This window comes from Myxocyprinus asiaticus, chromosome 30 (assembly GCF_019703515.2).
Source record: "Myxocyprinus asiaticus isolate MX2 ecotype Aquarium Trade chromosome 30, UBuf_Myxa_2, whole genome shotgun sequence".
Taxonomy (NCBI): Eukaryota; Metazoa; Chordata; class Actinopteri; order Cypriniformes; family Catostomidae; genus Myxocyprinus; species Myxocyprinus asiaticus.
In genome coordinates this window covers 19,198,415-19,216,237 of record NC_059373.1, presented here as the reverse complement: position 1 = coordinate 19,216,237, position 17,823 = coordinate 19,198,415, and the positions used below count along the sequence as shown (strand labels likewise).

At 38.7% G+C, this 17,823-nt stretch overlaps 1 protein-coding gene across 1 annotated transcript in view; it reads left to right on the top strand.

Annotated features, from left to right (window-relative positions):
- The window catches only part of tinagl1 (tubulointerstitial nephritis antigen-like 1), a 50,786-nt gene extending 33,535 nt beyond the window's left edge, over nucleotides 1-17,251 (top strand). The window contains exons 6-12 of the mRNA XM_051664334.1: nucleotides 1,554-1,677; nucleotides 1,851-2,001; nucleotides 2,126-2,312; nucleotides 3,258-3,303; nucleotides 4,916-5,039; nucleotides 14,607-14,652; nucleotides 14,755-17,251. Of these exons, the coding sequence (XP_051520294.1) occupies nucleotides 1,554-1,677; nucleotides 1,851-2,001; nucleotides 2,126-2,312; nucleotides 3,258-3,303; nucleotides 4,916-5,039; nucleotides 14,607-14,652; nucleotides 14,755-14,919 (843 nt within the window). The 3' untranslated portion in view covers nucleotides 14,920-17,251. The remainder of the gene's footprint in view (nucleotides 1-1,553; nucleotides 1,678-1,850; nucleotides 2,002-2,125; nucleotides 2,313-3,257; nucleotides 3,304-4,915; nucleotides 5,040-14,606; nucleotides 14,653-14,754) is intronic.
- The last annotated feature ends 572 nt before the right edge of the window (nucleotides 17,252-17,823 follow it).

The following is a 17,823-nucleotide window of genomic DNA, read 5'->3' as shown; positions in this document are numbered from 1 at the left end:
ACAGTACCACGCTGGATTTCACTGAGCTCCTGAGAGCGGCCCATTCTTTCACAAATGTTTGCAGAAGCAGTCTGCATGCCTAGGTGCTTCATTTTATACACCTGTGGCCATGGAAGTGATTGGAACACCTGAATTCAATTATTTGGATGGGTGAGCGAATACTTTTGGCAATATAGTGTATATGAGAGTGGAGTGTTGAGATCCTTTGAAAATTTGATTCAATATTTTGGGATTCCCTTGTCGAATTCGCAAAGTCTGGGCACAAGAAAATGCTGTGGTTTTTCCAAGAAAGCCTTCCTTTACTCCTCGCCTCACGTAACACAAGATCTTTATCGGATTATCTTAGAAATTTGGCCAGAATTGATCAGGACCTGTCTCCCTCAGCGGATCGCTGAGCCGGAACCCTGTGAGCTCGCTCGATTTCCAGCTGCGCCACCTGCTCTGTACTATTTTTGTGAGTAGCATACACCACCCTAAAGCAGCAGACACTCTGGGAGTGGTGATTACTACTTTTGGAAAAGGTCATGAGGCATCAGTGTATTACTCCCTGCTAATTCAGAGTCTGGGGGACAGAGCTTTAACTTCTATCAAAAGATTATGGGAGAAAGATTTAAACTTGGTATCGGAGGAGGGAGTGTGGGCTAGGATTCTAAAAAACGTCAAGTCTGCATCTAGAGATGCAAGGGTGCGCCTTATGCAATTCAAGATTTTACATAGATTCTATTGAACCCCCCTCTAGATTATATAGGCTTGGTCTTAAAAACACACCCACCTGCTGGTGATGCCAATCAGAAGATGGAGACACAACCCATGTCTTTTGGTGGTGTGTTAAGATCCAAGAATTTTGGTTGAAGGTTCAGAGTTTTATGTGTGATGTAGACTCTGTATTTTAGGCAATGGGTCATCAATATAGAGAATAAACATACAAAAATATTGGGTTCTAACCAGTGTCATGATCACCAGACAAATAGTTTTAAGGGGATGGAAGTCGGCTGGAGTGCCCCCATTTCAGGAGTGGTGCTCGGAGATGGGGAGGGTGGTGGCTTTTGAAGAAGGGTCATCTAGAAGACTGGGTAATTTGGACTCTTTTGTGGGGAAATGGATCAAATATCTGGCATTTTTGGAGGGCTCTGGGAGGGGCAGTGGAGAGAGAGGTGTAGTTGTTAATGTGTGTGTTTGTTATATTTTTTATTTTATTTTTTATGTGTCTATAATCAAGTGTGACCACTGGGATGTTGTTGAGGGTCAGGGTGGGGATGGGGATTGGGAGGGGGAGGGGTAATAGTGGGGGTTAAATATTGATTCTGTTTATGTGTTTTGCTTTTCTTTGTTTAATATATGAATCAATAAATAATGTTAATCACAAAAAAGCTTGAATTTTGCTCATACAAATCTTGGACTTTGGAGATCCATACTGCATTTTATCTGTTGTGAGGCCCTGTGAAGAGACGTCACAGGGAAATAATTTGATTATGTCACCAATTCCTCTTTCACACCATGGATGCATTTAATGCAAGTTAATAAAGAACAAATTCTTGCTTTATGTTCTGTAGATGAACATGAATGGAAACGATCATCTGCCAAGTTATTTCAATGCAGCAGACAAATGGCCTGGCAAAATTCATGAGCCCCTGGACCAGGGCAACTGTAATGCGTCCTGGGCCTTTTCGACCGCAGGTGAGCCAGACAATACATAGCACAGAGCACAGCATTCAGAGCCAAGAACATAGCTGAAAACAGTAGATACAGTGAAGTGTTTCAAGTGTGTTATGTAATATTACTTTAAAAGGTACAACACTGAGGTTCTTTTGTCCTGTCTCTCATATCTGAACCATTTCACTCACTCCTAGCTGTTGCATCAGACCGGATCTCTATTCAATCAATGGGTCACATGACCCCTCAGCTCTCGCCTCAGAATCTGATTTCCTGTGACAGGCGTCACCAGGATGGCTGTGCCGGTGGCCGTATAGATGGAGCTTGGTGGTACCTGAGGCGAAGAGGGTAATTCACTGCATATTTTTCACCCAACATCAAATAGAACACCAGATCTGAAGTGGTTCATCCAGAAGTCAGAAGACATCAATACTTATACAATACAATACTTGCTAATTACTTTTTCTCTCAGGGTTGTGACAGAGGAGTGTTACCCCTTCTCTTCACCCCAGCAAACCCCTGCTGAGTTTGCCCGTTGTATGATGCAGAGTCGAGCAGTGGGCAGAGGAAAGAGGCAGGCCACAGCACACTGTCCCAACAGTCACAGCTACCACAATGATATCTATCAGTCAACTCCACCGTACAGGCTGTCTTCTAATGTAAGCAAACTGACCACTCTAATAAGGACAAGATTTAATCTAAACAATTCAGTCTGGGGACGTTTAAAAATAAGGCAGTAGAAATCATACAATCCCATTTTCCTTCTGTCACTAGGGTTTTATGTGCAATCAGGGGTCCTGTGTGTTGCTCTGACGTTTTTGCATGATTATGTCAAATTATAGAATCACACCCTCTATAAAACATATTTAACTCTGCCGGTGTAATCCCAATGGTTAAAGTGTCATTGATTTACTGCTTTTTCCCTCATACCCAGCATCTGTGCACATTTCTGTGCTCATTTCTTCATCAATCAAGACCCATCATCCCAAAGCCACAGGGAGAAATAACGCAGCAACTGTCGGGAGAGGCATTACATCAGTAGTCATGTCATAATCTAATGCATTCTTTTCCCAAGCTACATATATATCCCACCACCCATTTGTCTTGTTTAATGCATAGTCTACATTATATACATACATCTAGATGTGTTTAGATCTTACAGTATAGAGTTCCAGATGCGACACAGGAAAGTGTTTAATGACTGGTCAATTCATCATCCTTAAGATTACTTTTATACAACAGTTCAATGAATAAGCTTAATACTGAGTAACTTACATTTTTGACACAATGTGGCCATTAATTTTGTAGATATTTACTCCATTAATAAAAATAGTTCAAAAAGAGGATCAATCATTGCGTGTTGCAGAGCAACAAACAGGCTGGCATCCTGTCTGTAATATGACAGAAACAGACATGCGGAGTGATACAAACAGTGAATCGTCCAATTACTGTTATACTGAATTTCAGCACTCTTGGAACTCTGCTTGTCCAATCAGACTAAAGGAGCAAACTAACTGTTGTATAATGTGTATTAGAGTGGAAGATGCTGTTCATTCTAGCTTGTTGAACTCACTGACATGTAGATTCTGCTCTCTTGCTCACAGGAGAAGGAGATTATGAAAGAGATTATGGATAATGGCCCTGTGCAAGGTATGGATTTCTCCAGAAATGTGTGTCTGTGTGTTTGCTTGTGCAAGACTGTGAGCCAGAGGATATGAATGGTTAAAAATACTTGCGTAATACTGTTAACATCTACCAGTCTTTGCTTTATGTATTATTAGTCTCTCATGGACACCCATACAGCATTCAGTTTGTACAAAAGGCCTTGAGCTTTAGGTCTAAGCTTGTCACATATGCGCTGAATTCTTGGGAAAAATCCCCTAGAGTAATATGATAGAGTGCATGGTAGAGAGAGACTGTAATATCTGGGTGTGTGTCTGTGTGTGTTTGTGTGGAGATGTTCTGGGGTGTTCCATGATCCTGTGCCAGCGTTCTGTTGTATTGTTCCAGACAAGAGGGAACTCTGGCTTTACGCCAGTTTTCATTTCTAATCTTTACAAAAATTCTGTCTAACCTCTGGCTCATATTGAAAAATCTGAGATGAAAGGATTGTCTTCGTGTGTGTGTGTGTGTGTGTGTGAGTGTGTGCTCATTAGGCTATGTTTACTGTGCTGTGTATTTGCAAGTGTTTGAGCTAAGCATCCCTTAGCAATGTCTGGAAAAACCCAAACAGCCACAGGGTACAGGTAGTTCCCATAAGCCTGCTGACAAAAAAATAGACATTTTAAACCAGCCAAAGGTTCTTAGCTGGTCTCCCAGCCAAGTCATGCTGGTTAAGCTAGTCTGTTTTGATGATTTAGAGGGGTTTTGGGCACTTTTCAGTTGGCCAACCAGCTAAACACCACTTTTGCCAAGCAGGTAGACCATTTAGCCCAACTTAAAGGTGATAGTTCACCCAAAAATGAAAATTCTGTCAACATTTACCCATCCTCATGCTGTTTCAAACTTACTCTCTTCCATGGAACACAAAAGTACATGTTAAGCAGAATGTTAGGGACTGACAACCTCAGTCACCATTCACTTTTATTGTATTTTTTTTTTTTTTTTTTTTTTTTTACATAAAAAAATGTCATTCTACTTTACATCTCCTTTTGTGTTCCACGGAAGAAAGAAAGTCATATGTATTTGGAATGACACAAATGTGAGTAAAGAACAATATCATTTTTATTTTGGATGTACTCACCCTTTAACAACAGCTTGTGGTGGGTGGTCAGCAGGGAATGAAAGTTTCTTCAGAACTTTCCAGAACCTTGCATCTAGCTGGGTTTTACTTAATGCCATGTGAAGTTGAACTCATTTGAGCAATACAGTAGCAGTAGCTGCAACTTTGATCTCACTTTGAACTGCTTGGGAACAAGATGTTTGGGTTTGCTTGTGGGTTATTATGTAATTGTGCTTTTAAAGCCACCATAGTATGTCCCGCAGTATGACTGTAAGTGATAAGAATGAATGATCAGCTTTTAAATGTTGAATGAATGACGTCTAAAGGCCAAAGATCATTCTTTGCATTAAAACACAATGCCATTCGAAGTTAAAAGCCAGTTTTGGACACAAATTCAAAGCTTCTACAATTCACAGTAAAATGCTTTGCATTATATCCACAGTAAATGGCTTTGCATTGTATTTCAAAATTTTACTTAAAGATACATGCCACCATACTGTGCATAATAGGTATGTCTACTGTTTGTTTTTTCCCCTTTAGCCATCATGGAGGTTCATGAGGATTTCTTTGTGTATAAGAGTGGAATTTACAGACATACAGATGTGAATTACCACAAATCAACACAGTACCGCAAACATGCAGCACACTCCGTCAGGATAACGGGGTAAGACTAGTAGTTTCCCCACAGCATTGTATAATCTTTCATCTTCAGTGGTGGAAACAGAAGGGTTGAAGAAGAAGAATGGGTGTTTGGCAATATTTTCAGAGCACATTTTGGATAACAAAATTTATCTTAATCCTTTGATCATTTTTCTGTTGCTGCATTCAGTTGCTTCTTGCTGATACTCATTTGACAAAAAATTCAGGAATACTTCAACAATGAACAAGCAAACATAATATACAAGGCGTAAATCCTTATATAGAGAGACATTGCGACCCCTCTTGTCTGCCTTACAGACATATTTGTTTTTGCTGGCAGACAAAACACCTGGATGACTGGTGTTCCAGACCCGCCCCAGAGGAATGACCCTGGATCCCTATGTATGGTTTTGCTATACATAGTCATCCCCATAATAGCACTACAGCTGTAATTCTTAACTCATCAGCCCCTCTTTTCACTGCTGAATGGACTAAAATTCAATAGAAGCACTGATTGCATTAGTACACTGCTCTCTTCTCAGAAGTTACATCTTTTTTACTTATGAAGGATGCAGTTAAGGACTGGTTAAAGAATGCTTGGTTTAATTCAATACTTTAAAACAAAAAGAGTTTAAATTAGTTTACCTTGTTCATAAAAGTCTTTTAAAATGAGGACAAAACAAAAATAGGAGCAGTTTATTTTTTTCCAATAATGAGCACTCTTAATTTGTGAGCTACAGTACATACAGATGTTTAAATCGTTCTTGATTTGTGAGTTTTCTTCTGCCAAGTATTGTTGAATATTCCTGCTGACATCTGAGTTTCCATCATATCATTAGATATTTCAACCTGTTACTGGTCTGCATGTTTTGCATTTTAGTTACTGGACTGGTGTGTGAAAATACAGTATATCACTGATACTTGCAGTATTTGGTATCATTATGCAAGTGATATGGTATGCATTCTTTTCACAGACAAATGCACCTAAATATAAGTATATCTAAAAAAACATAAAAATATTTAAGGAGAGTGTTTCTCAGATATTCTAGATGTGCTAGAATGTGATAACTGAGTGCTACAGTATATACTGTAGTTTTTTCCAGGCCCCTTCAGGCAGTTATTAGTTACATAGGCATAACACGCTTGGCTCTGCAAACAAATAACAAATTAAAAAATTAAACCAGCTTAAAGTGATCTCCAGTTGGTCTGGTAGTCTCTCAGCCTGGCCAAGTGGTCTATTAGCATGGCCAAGTTGGTCTTCGATTGGTGTAGTGGTCTCTCAGTCTGGCCAAGCTGGTCCTCAGTTGGTCTAGTGGTCTTTCAGCCTGGTCAAGTTAGTTGTCAGTTGATCTAATGGTCTCTCAGCATGGCCACGCTGGTCTGCTTTTGGTCTAGTGGTCTCTCAGCCTGGCCAAACCTGTCTTCAGTTGGTCTAGTGGTTTTTCAGCCAGGCCAAACCTGTCTTCAGTTGGTCTAATCTGACCAAGCTGGTATTTAGTTGGTCTAGTGGTCTCTCAGCTATCCAATCTGTTCTTTAGTTAATCTAGTAGTCTCCCAGCCTGACCAAGCTGGTTTTCAGTTGGTCTAGTGGTCTTTTAGCCTGGCCAAGGTTGTCTAGCTGGTCGACCTTATGGCTGACATGTTGACAAACGCCCAAAATCCTTCTAAAACCAACAACAGACCAAGTATGTCTTTGGTAACATTTTCAGTGGGAGTTTGCACTGGTTTGTCTGAGCACTTGTACAGTCTAACCTGCTGCTGTTGTCTGTAAATTTGAAATCCTTCACTGGTGATGGTAATATTGAATAAAAATCTGTCTGAACCCTGGCTTTTCTCTCAGCCTCCTGTCACTCGCTGACTCTGCGGTTCTTGTGCTGCTCTAGATGCTCAGAGGACGCTTGCAATATAGAGTTGGCATATGGGGGCAGCAGCAGTGTTTTTATGGGGAAAATCCAACCGCAGTGCATTCCGTTAAGCCCAGGACCTGGGAAAGTTTGTGGAAAGCTCATTGATGTCCAGTGTAATGGAAATGGCATTGTTCAATGGGCTGATCCCGACTCCACAATGCAGACAGCGAGGCCTAAACCGACAGCATGTCAGGGGCTGCTTTTATGGAAGCAGTGGTATGTTTGTCATTGTCCAGAGCCAAGGGTAGGAAACATTGTGAGATAAGACCATAGCAGAGGTTCGACCCACACGTTTTCTGGCTTTGCTAAAGTGCACAGCCACTAGTTTTAGGGGATACGCCTGGTGCTTTTCATGAAAAGGATACAAAATAGGGCCTGAATATATATATATTTTTATCAAATAGACAATAGAAAATGTTCATCATCAACCTCAGTAGGTTAAACTTTTTTATTTTATTATTTGTTTTTAATTTTGTTATTTTTTATTTTGTCATTTTTTTCCCCCTAATTTTGCTAAATAATATTAAATAAACATAAAAAAAAAAATAATAAAAAAAAATTAAATAAAAAAACATTAATAAAAAATAAACAGTTGAGAAACAAGTAACAGGGTTGCAAATTTAACCTCCCTGTAAACTAGCTTTTACTAAGCTGTTATTTCTGACAGTTAATCCTAATTTTAAGGGGGGATATAGACATTTTATGTGCTTAAAACTAGCTACTTGTCATGCTAGGTTAACTATATGTTAGTTTATGGAGCATATACTTTAATAGTTCTCACAACAAAAAACATGGAATTTGTGCCTCTAATACTTCAAAAAATGTAATGAATGTCAAAAGTATTTGTAGAAAATGCCATCTGAATCTTGATGTTTTTATATGTGAGGACACTGTTTATTTATTTTTTATTTTTTATTTTTATTTTTTTTGGGTGTAATGAATGCTGGTTCTTCTCCCAGTAGAGTTTAATAAGCACTGTTTGTGGACAGAACGATATGTTACAGAGTATGATGGAAAACTTCCCTTAGAATTGGCCATGGCTAGACTATATTTAATCCAAGAATTTCACATAAACAATAACAAATAAATAGCCCTTTGAAGCATGTGTTGATTGACAAGAACATTCCGAATCAAGATAACAGGTATTGAGAATGTCAGAGAATAGTGCCCTGATACAAGGAACCAGGGCAGGTGGAGAAGGGAAAGGAAGTTCTGGGCATGGTGAAGGTTCAACCCATGATGTTGTTGTTGATTTGAGGAGATGTGAGGGGGTAGTGTGTAGCTTTCCGATGCTCACGCCCTTCCTCTCTCTGAGAAATAGACACATGGGGAAATTCACCTCATCAGGGGAACCCTAGATGCTGCTGGCATGCCCACAGCAATGTTTTCAAGATATATTTTGGTACTTGAAGGATCTTCTACTCCACTAGAATGATACTTTCAGTTTGGACCTAAAGGTGAAGTGTGTAATTTCTGTGCCACTAGTGTCACAAGAGGGAATTGCAAAAATATTCTCTGTTTTCAAACAGGTTTCCCAAACACTCCCACCCTCTGCCATTGGTTGACGAATAGAAAGTCTCACCCTAAACTCACACCATTGGTTGAGCCAGTGTTTCTATGTATAGTGGTCAGGTTGCTCAAACAGACAGAACAAAGTTTACACTGCAAAATAATATTTTTCCAGTAAAGATCTTGAAACATCCTTAAAACAAAATAAATTGACCTGAGAAGCAAAATGGTGTGCCTTATTTTCAAAGAATTCTAACAAAATTTAGTGAGGTTTATGTTTAAAATAATAATAATAATAATAATAATAATAAAAATAATCTATTTACCAGAGTCACGTGATGCCTTGCAAGGAGCGGACGTGTAAACGGTGAGCTCTGCACACTTTGCTAGTTCTTTAATTATTTTTCATTAAAGATATATTGGCTCTGGACCTATTTAAAGACACTTACGTGCTCAAGCTGATACCTCTGACAGGGCCGCAGATCAGGGACTCGGTTTGGACGGCGCAGCGGGAGAAATTCAACATCAACTGTCCAACATGTCTGTGATGCTGACGAAAGTTTTTGCTGACTTAGAGGATCTTGCTGTAATATGTTGATCGATTACTGTGATGGAAACGAAATTCTCTGAGTTGGTTACAAGAATTGGGGACATCAAAAGACGGATCGATTATCTGGAGTCATCGGAGAGGGAATTAGCTGCTAATCCGCTAGCAAGCAAGATAGAACGCGTTTGGGAAAAACTGGAGGATTTGGAGAATCATAATCGGCGAAACAACGTCCGAATTGTTGGAATTGCTGAGCATGAAAAAGGCAGAGATATGGTGAAATTCCTAGATGAGCTCTTCCCGAGTCTGCTCGACATAACAGGCTATAAACTGGAAATCGAGCAAGCTCACAGAGTCCCGGCTTGCAGATCAGCTGAGGGAGACAGGCCCCGATCAATTCTGGCCAAATTTCTGAGATCATATGTTAAAGATCTCGTGTTGTGTGAGGCAAGGAACAAAGGAAAGCTTTCTTGGAAGAATCATGGCATTTTCTTGTTCCCAGACTTTGCGAATTCGATGAGAGAAACGTGATCGATTCAAGGAATGCAAGAAACTCTTACATCAACGGAGGTCGCTTTTGGACTGATGTTTCCGGCCAAATTGAGAATAGATTCTAAGGATGGCCGCAAAATATTTACTTGCCCACAGCAAGCGATGTCTTTCATAAAATCAATGGACTGAGGAAGTCATGGTGTGTTTCTCACATGCCTCCAAGTGAGCTTCACTGAACATACACTTGACCATCCAAGGAAGCTGGGTGCCTTTTTTGTTTCTTTTTGTGCTGGTTCCGCCTAGCAGCTGGAGTTTGTTTTGTGGAGTAGCACTCCTTCGGGACAGTTGTAGATGAATCTGCTCGTTCTTTGTGCTTATGCCTCCTATTGGCTGGAGTTTGTTTCGTGGAGTATTTTTGCAGGACATTGGAAGGATTAGGGCATCTGTTGCACTTATGAAACAGCCGGCTCACTGAACATTAGTTTGGCTGTCCGAGGAAACTGAACTGATTTTTATTTATTTTTTAATTTTTTATTTTGTGTGTGTGTGTGTGTGTGTGTGTGTGTGCTGGTTCCGCTAGCGGCTGGAATTTGTTTTGTGGAGGAACACACCTTCCAGACAGTTTTGTGAATGAATGTACACGTTCTTTTTGTTTATTCTGCTTATTGGCTGGAGGTTTTTTATAGATTATTTTCTGTTATGTAATTCTGTCTCACAAAATCTGTACAGAAGCACCGCATTTGAGCAATCTGATGGCAAAGTTGTCACGGGGACTCTCGTAGGCATACATGGACTGTTTGAGTTTAGAGGGATGGACGCCAGTTGGCGCTGTCATGCGCGGGGTTAATGCGCACTTTTTTCTTTTTTCTGTTTGGTTCTGGGGGAAGTTCAGGGTCTGACTGTGGCACTAAAGTTGGAATGTGGTCTTTATAATTTTATTTTTCTAATATGTAAAAATTTAAAATGTTAATATGAGTGGATTGTCTCTCTCCACGTGGAATGTGAATGGGCTGGGGCACGCCATAAAAAGAAGGAAGGTTATTTCTTAAACAAAATATGATATAGTGTTTCTCCAAGAAACACATCTTTCCACGCAGGAAGCTGAAAAATTTGGGTGGACATATTTTATTTAGTGCTAGCTCAAGTAAGAGCAGGGGAGTCATTACACCGATAAGTAAGCATCTACAGTTCAAATGTCTCAAACAGATTAAAGATAAATTAGGAAGACTCCTTATTGTTTTAGCAGAATTCAGGGGCAAAGGTTGATTCTGGCTAATATTTACACACCTAACGCTGATGATCAGGGCTTTTTTTATGATCTTGAAGGGACGTTGCAAGCCGCTGGCACCCCCCATGATATAATATTGGGAGGAGACTTTAATCTATTGATGGACTCAGTCCTTGATCATAGTGAAGCAAAGTGTGTAAACCCCCTAGAGCAACAGTGATGCTTCACAGGATGTGTAAAAATCTTGGTCTTACAGATATATGGAGACTTTTGAACCCATCTGGTAGGGACTATAATTTTTTTTCATCAGTCCATAAGATTTATTCTAGAATAGATTTTTTTATATATATCTAAGTCCCTCATTTCTTCTGTCGTTGATTGCTCAATTAGAAACATTTCAGATCACGCCCTGGTGAGTTTAGAGGTGTTGCCACATATAGAGAAAAAGAAATCATATAGTTGGCACTTTAATGTATCCCTTTTGCAAAATCCTGATTTCCAACAAATGTTAAAGGTTGAAATCAGTGTTTATATGGAGACCAACTGGTCCTCAGTATCCTCTGTGGGCGTGGCTTGGGAGGCACTTAAGGTGGTTCTTAGGGGTCGGATCATACAGTATGCCTCCTTCATCAAAAAATTCAAAGCACGAGAACTCGTGGAGTTGGAAGAGAATATTAAAAGTACCGAGACAAAACTGAAGCACCGAATGTTGTCTGATGGCCTCAGAGAATTGACCCGATTGAAATACAGATATAATACTATCTTGTCGTGGAAGTGGAGTTTTGGTTATTCAGGGCAAGACAGTCATATTTTGAGTCGGGGACAAAGCAGGGAAGCTTTTGGCCAGATATATAAAGCAGAGAGAGTCTTTTTCTACCATTTCCTCAGTGAAATCTGCTGGTGGTGAAATTTTTACCTTAAACATTGATATTAATAATGCTTTTAAAGAATTCTATCTTGATCTTTATAGTTCCATGTCTTCGTCTACTGATGAATATATTAGAAACTTTGTGGAACCATTAGATCTCCCTAGACTGACGACTGAGCAAAAAAATTCCCTTGATTCTGAGATAACCTTGGAGGAGCTTGACGAGGTATTAAGGCCCTGCCTAAAGGCAAGTCTTCGGGGCCAGATGGCTTTGCCGCGGAATTCTTTAGATCTTATGCTACAGAACTGGCTCCACTTTTGTTAGAAGTTTATACGGAATCATTAAAGAATGGAAAGCTTCCGACAACCATGACACAAGCCCGGACCAGTCTGATTCTTAAAAAGAACAAAGATTCAAGCGAGTATAAGAGTTACCGTCCAATTTCCCTGATCCAGCTAGACGTTAAAATTTTGTCAAAGATTCTGGCTAACCGATTAAGTAAAGTTATGACATCTCTTATACATATAGATCATGTGGGGTTTATTCAGGGCCGCAGCTCTTCTGATAACATTAGGTGTTTCATCAATATCATGTGGTCAGTGACGAATGATCAGACTCCGGTCGCTGCCGGAAAGGTCTTTGATATGGTAGAATGGGTTGATCTTTTTAAGATTTTGGAAATGTATGGGTTCGGGAATATTTTTATTGAATGGATTAAGTTACTTTATAGACACCCGGTAGTGGCGGTACAAACAAATGGATTAATTTCAGATTATTTTACTCTCCGTCCACACTATTATTCTGTCTTGCCCTGGAACCATTAGCAACCAGGATAAGAAAGGAGGATGATTTTCTAGGGGTGATTGCAGGAGGTGTGGCACATATGCTTTTGCTTTACACAGATGATATTTTATTATTCGTCTCTGACCCCATTAGATCTATGCCTTGTCTCCACAGGATTATTAGTTCCTTCTCTAAATTCTCAGGTTACAGAGGCCCTTCCAGTGGCCCAAACAGGGCATTAAGTATTTGGGCATTTTATTCCCAGCTAATTTGTATGATTTAATTAGAGTTAATTTCGACCCTTTAATAAAAAGGTTTTTGAGTGATGTGAGTAGGTGGGCTTCATTACATTTATTTATGATTGGGAAGGTTAATGTTATTAAAATGAATTGTAATCCAGAATTCAACTACCTGCTACAATCTCTCCCTGTAGATGTCCCCCTCACTTATTTCATTCAATTTGATAGCATAGCGAAGTCCTTTATTTGGAATGGCAAAGTCCCAGATTACATTTCAACAAGTCACATAGGCTGATTGACAAAGGTGGGCTAGGCCTACCCAAGATTTTGTTTTATTATTATGCATTCGGTCTCAGACATTTGGCTCATTGGTCGCTTCCACATGAGAGAGCCCCTCCCTGGTTTCATGTTGAACAGGAATTCCTTGCCCATATTTTGCCATTGCGAAACTAACCGGAGAAGTTAAGTCACACCCCGTTATCTCACATTTGCACATGGTTTGAACAAAAGTGTCCAGTGTTTAATTCTGACATTTAAATAAATGTTGCCTCAAGCATATGGCTGAACCCTAAATTACATATTAATAAGTCCCCTTTCTGTTGGTCAGAGTGGATTGTGAGGGGGTTACTACACTCAGTGACCTGTATGAGAGTGGAGTGTTTTTTTGGTTCATCATTTTGGGATTCCCAGATCTCAGTTTTATAGGTATTTACAGCTGTGCCACCTGCTCTATGTTGTTTTTGGGAATAGCACACACCCCCCTAAAGCAGCAGATACTCTGGGAGTGGTGATTACTGCTTTTGGAAAAGGTCATGAGGCATCAGTGTATTACTCCCTGCTAATTCAGAGTTTGGGGGATGGAGCTTTAACTTCTATTAAGAGATTATGGAAGAAAGATTTGAACTTGGTATTGGAGGAAGGAGTGTGGGCTAGGATTCTAAAATATGTCAAGACTGCACCTAGAGATACAAGGGTTCACCTTATGCAATTCAAGATTTTACATAGATTCTATTGGACCCCCTCTAGATTATATAGGCTTGGTCTTAAAGACACACCACCTGCTGGTGATGCCAATCAGAAGTTGGAGATACAACCCATGTCTTTTGGGGGTGTGTTAAGGTCCAAGATTTTTGGTTGAAGGTTCAGAGTTATTTGTATGACGTTTTGGGCTCTCAAATTTGACTTGGCCCCAGACTTTGTATTTTGGGCGATGGGTGGTCATAAATTAGGGGGACAAATATATTAAAAATTGGGTTCTGACTAGTATTATGATTGGCAGACAAATTATTTTAAGGGGTTGGAAATTGGACGGAGCGCCATCATTTCCGGAGTGGTGTGCGGAGATGGGGAGGGTGGCAGCTTTTGAGGAGGTGGCAGGTAGGGGTTTGGGGACTTGTTTATTAGAAAGTGGGGTAAGTATTTGGTGGTTTTGGGGGACTCTCGGGGAAGGGATGGGGAGAGAGAAGTTTAGTTTAATTATGTATGTTTATTATATATTTTATTTATTTTATTATTATTTTTATTTATTTTTTGGTTTGTTTGTTTGTGTGTGTATTATTTTATGTGACCACGGGGGTGTTCGTTGGGGGTTAGGGTGGGGTTGGTGTTTGGGGAAGGATATTAGTGGGGGTTAAAAGTTAAATGTTGATCCGATGTGTATGTGTTGTGTTTTTCTCTGTTGTGTTTTTTTCTTTGAATCAATAAAAAATGTTAATTAAAAAAAAAAAAAAAAAAAAAAAAAATCTATTTACCAATGGGTATGAAAAATAAACTTAATTTAAAAGGGAAACACAAACGTATTTTTCATATATTTTCAACAAAATTTGCTGCATTGTGTCCTGCGACTTGAATGTGCAGACTTTTTCTATAATTTTTACATAAAATGTATTTTTTTGCTATCTAATTTAAGAATATTTTACAGAACTTATATGACAGTTGATTTTCAGGTGACAGCTAATAAAGTTTATTGAACGTACCATTGTGTTCTCACCATGCTGATATTTACTGTACTTTTTCAGATGGGGAGAGGACAGGGACTACAATGGTAGAACACACAAGTACTGGGTGAGAAATTATATCCAACACATATGCTACAAGATTACTCTGTTCAAGTGGAACTTTTCACTCATTTTACACAATTTTAACCAATCTATGTTCGCTCCACAGATTGCAGCCAATTCGTGGGGAAAGAACTGGGGTGAGGATGGCTACTTCCGCATCGCTCGTGGTGTAAATGAGTGTGAGATCGAGGCCTTTGTGATTGGGGTGTGGGGCAGGGTAAACATGGAGGACATGCACAACCATCACCACCATCATGGACGACGCAAGTAGAGCAGTGAGATCTTCTGCAGTTGGGTCTCTGTGCACCTCAGTGCTTGATTTATACCATACAAAAAGTCAATCAGGTCTATGGCAGGTTTGGGTCTGATTTCCACCAAACTGATAAACCCCAGTGCCTTTTATGTATGTCAGTACAAGTAGCTGTTTACACTATATGCATAACAGTTTTAGTTCTTCAAAGTGTTTAGTAGGAGAAATTGGTGGCAAATAATTTTAACATTTGTGGAAACTGTAAATATCAGCAGTCTTATTGGTGGAAACTTGCTCATTACACCAATAAGTGTCCCCAATTGGACCCTAAAGAAAAAAGAAAAAACAGCCACAGGACTCAAAAGCACTCAGGGTTCAGTATTCCAAAGATAAATTACATAGGCACACAGGCACTCTGCATCACAATTTCATAAAATATCAATTATAGTGATATTAGGATGTGTCTTAAGCTCTGTGTGGGGGTTTTCCTACTTTTGGAAAGGCATGTCTTGTCTCATAGAATCAGATTATTTTGTAATCATTCATTTAGGTAGTGAGACCGAAAGCACTCCATACATTAATTGGCTCTATAACTCTACTCTCTCCTCTCCACCAATAGCTGGTGTGTGGTGAGCGTACTGGCGCACTATGGCTGCCGTCGCATCATCCAGGTGGATGCTGCACACTGGTGGTGGTTGAGAAGAGTCCCCTGTTCACTATGTATAGCACTTTGAGTGTAGTGTCAGAAAAGCGCTATATAAATGTAACGTTCATTCATTCATTTAAGGGATAGAAGGATGGTTGCAAAAACAAAAGGGGGGAAGAGGATGGTTTTAGGATCAATAATTTATTCTGAAAATACCCTAGATTAGATTCATTAAACATATGTCTGCATTACATAGAGATAGTTATTTTATAATTCTTTTTAAGCATTTCTGTAAAGTCAGTCTGTAAAGAACCACTCCAGTCAAAAATATTGGACATTTCAGATTATGTTGGCTGTTACATAATCACTTGTAAATTCCAAACAAGTGTCTTACACTCCTTTTGGAATGTAAATTTAGCAAACAAACCACAATGTTTTAATTAAAAAAAATTTTTACAAAGGCCATGATATTTGTTTGTCATACCGCCACCTGACATGTGCTAGATTTATTTGAAATGTAATTCAACAGTTCAACTCATGTTTATCATTGGAACCTTTGGTTGAAATCATTAGGGTTATTGTGTATTGGGTATATTGCACTGGAATATATGTGTAAACATTTGTAAGTAAAATACCTCTAATTCAGTGTAACAACAAAAGCGGCTTTTTCCAAGCCTTAAGCTATTGTATTCTATAAACTAATCTGTCTATACAAAAATGTTTTTTCTTGTATCTGTTTAAATTTTTTAATTAATTACCATGACCAGTACTATTAAAAAATACATTTTATTTCTGTTCATTTACAAAAGAAAATAGTTTTTGATTTGACATTTTAAAATGTTGAAAATTAACTAATACCATAGGGGCAAAAGTGAACAACATCTCTCTGTATGTGGGGTTTGGGTACAATGCTGAATAATTTTTTGTCTTATGTAAATCAGAAAAAAATCATATTGCATGACATTATAGAGCCTTCACTTCACAAATATATATACTGTGTATGGGGATTAGTGTGTGTTAAACATAAGTTACATATTGCTACTAGGGCAATACTTAAAATATGCTTCAATGCATATTATTAGTTTCAGCCAATTTGTTTCACGCATGCAGCAGGTTATTATAGAGCAGAGTTCTAAGCAAGTCCATCTGCTGACTTTGAAAATGATAATGATGACATGCCTATAATTCAAATGCAATATAAAAGGCATTTCATTCAGCAATACTCTCACAGACAGGAAGACTGTTTAGATGCATATTTTAGGAACAGATGTTGTATTCTTCCCTCTGGTCAATCAGTATTCAGTTAAATGTCTTTAACCAGTCATGCAAGAAGTTTCCATTTAAATGACACAGTAATATACAGGTGAGTGAGTCCAGTAAATGGGCTTATATCATGCATAGTACATGAAAAGTGGCTAAGGGCAAGACTTTACATTGAGATTCATTTAATATACAGAACATTGTTCTGTGCCCAGTCTGTATCTTTCTTATTCAAACTTATTCTTACATCTCCCTTCAGTTCTTTCTTCCATCATTGTAATTATGAATGAATACTTTTATGTTAAGAACAAAGTTTGTAAATAATGCATCTTTGGTTACTACTGTCCAATGTGTGTTACCATTTTATCTCTTATATTGTCTATACACAATGCAAACCACTGTATTGTTCACTTGTTTGATGCAATAAAAGCCCTACAGCCCACTTAATTACTTTTAACTGTAACCTTTTGTGCATATTCACTACTGTACAGTACATGCCTCTAATCTAGGAAATACATATACATACTGTATATCAACAGACCAATGAGTGTTCACTAGTAATTAGAGAGCCAGCACTTAAGACTTGAGTCAAGTAGTTACACTTTCTTCATAAACAAAGAATAAACAAAAATGATACAAACACTGTAAAATCTGATTAGCTGACCTTAGATTTTTTTTTAAGGCTATCGGTTTGCATGCTTATTCTAAGTAAACACATAATCTGCACTTTGTAAAGAACAATTGAATAGAGAAGAATGACTTGATTTAACAGGCTCCAAGTTCACCAGAGGTATCACTAATCACCCTTATGGTGAGTTCAGACAAATTACAACTGTGAACCAGCTACAACAAAACAACAACAATAGTCATAAGAATTAAAACCATATACTTTTTGTATAACAATTATTATATTTCTACATAAGTTCCCTGGTTTTGACCAAACATACATAATTTATTCAAGCACAAGGGCGTATGGGTATTCTGCACAGCCACAATTTTGTACTTGATAATTTTGAGTT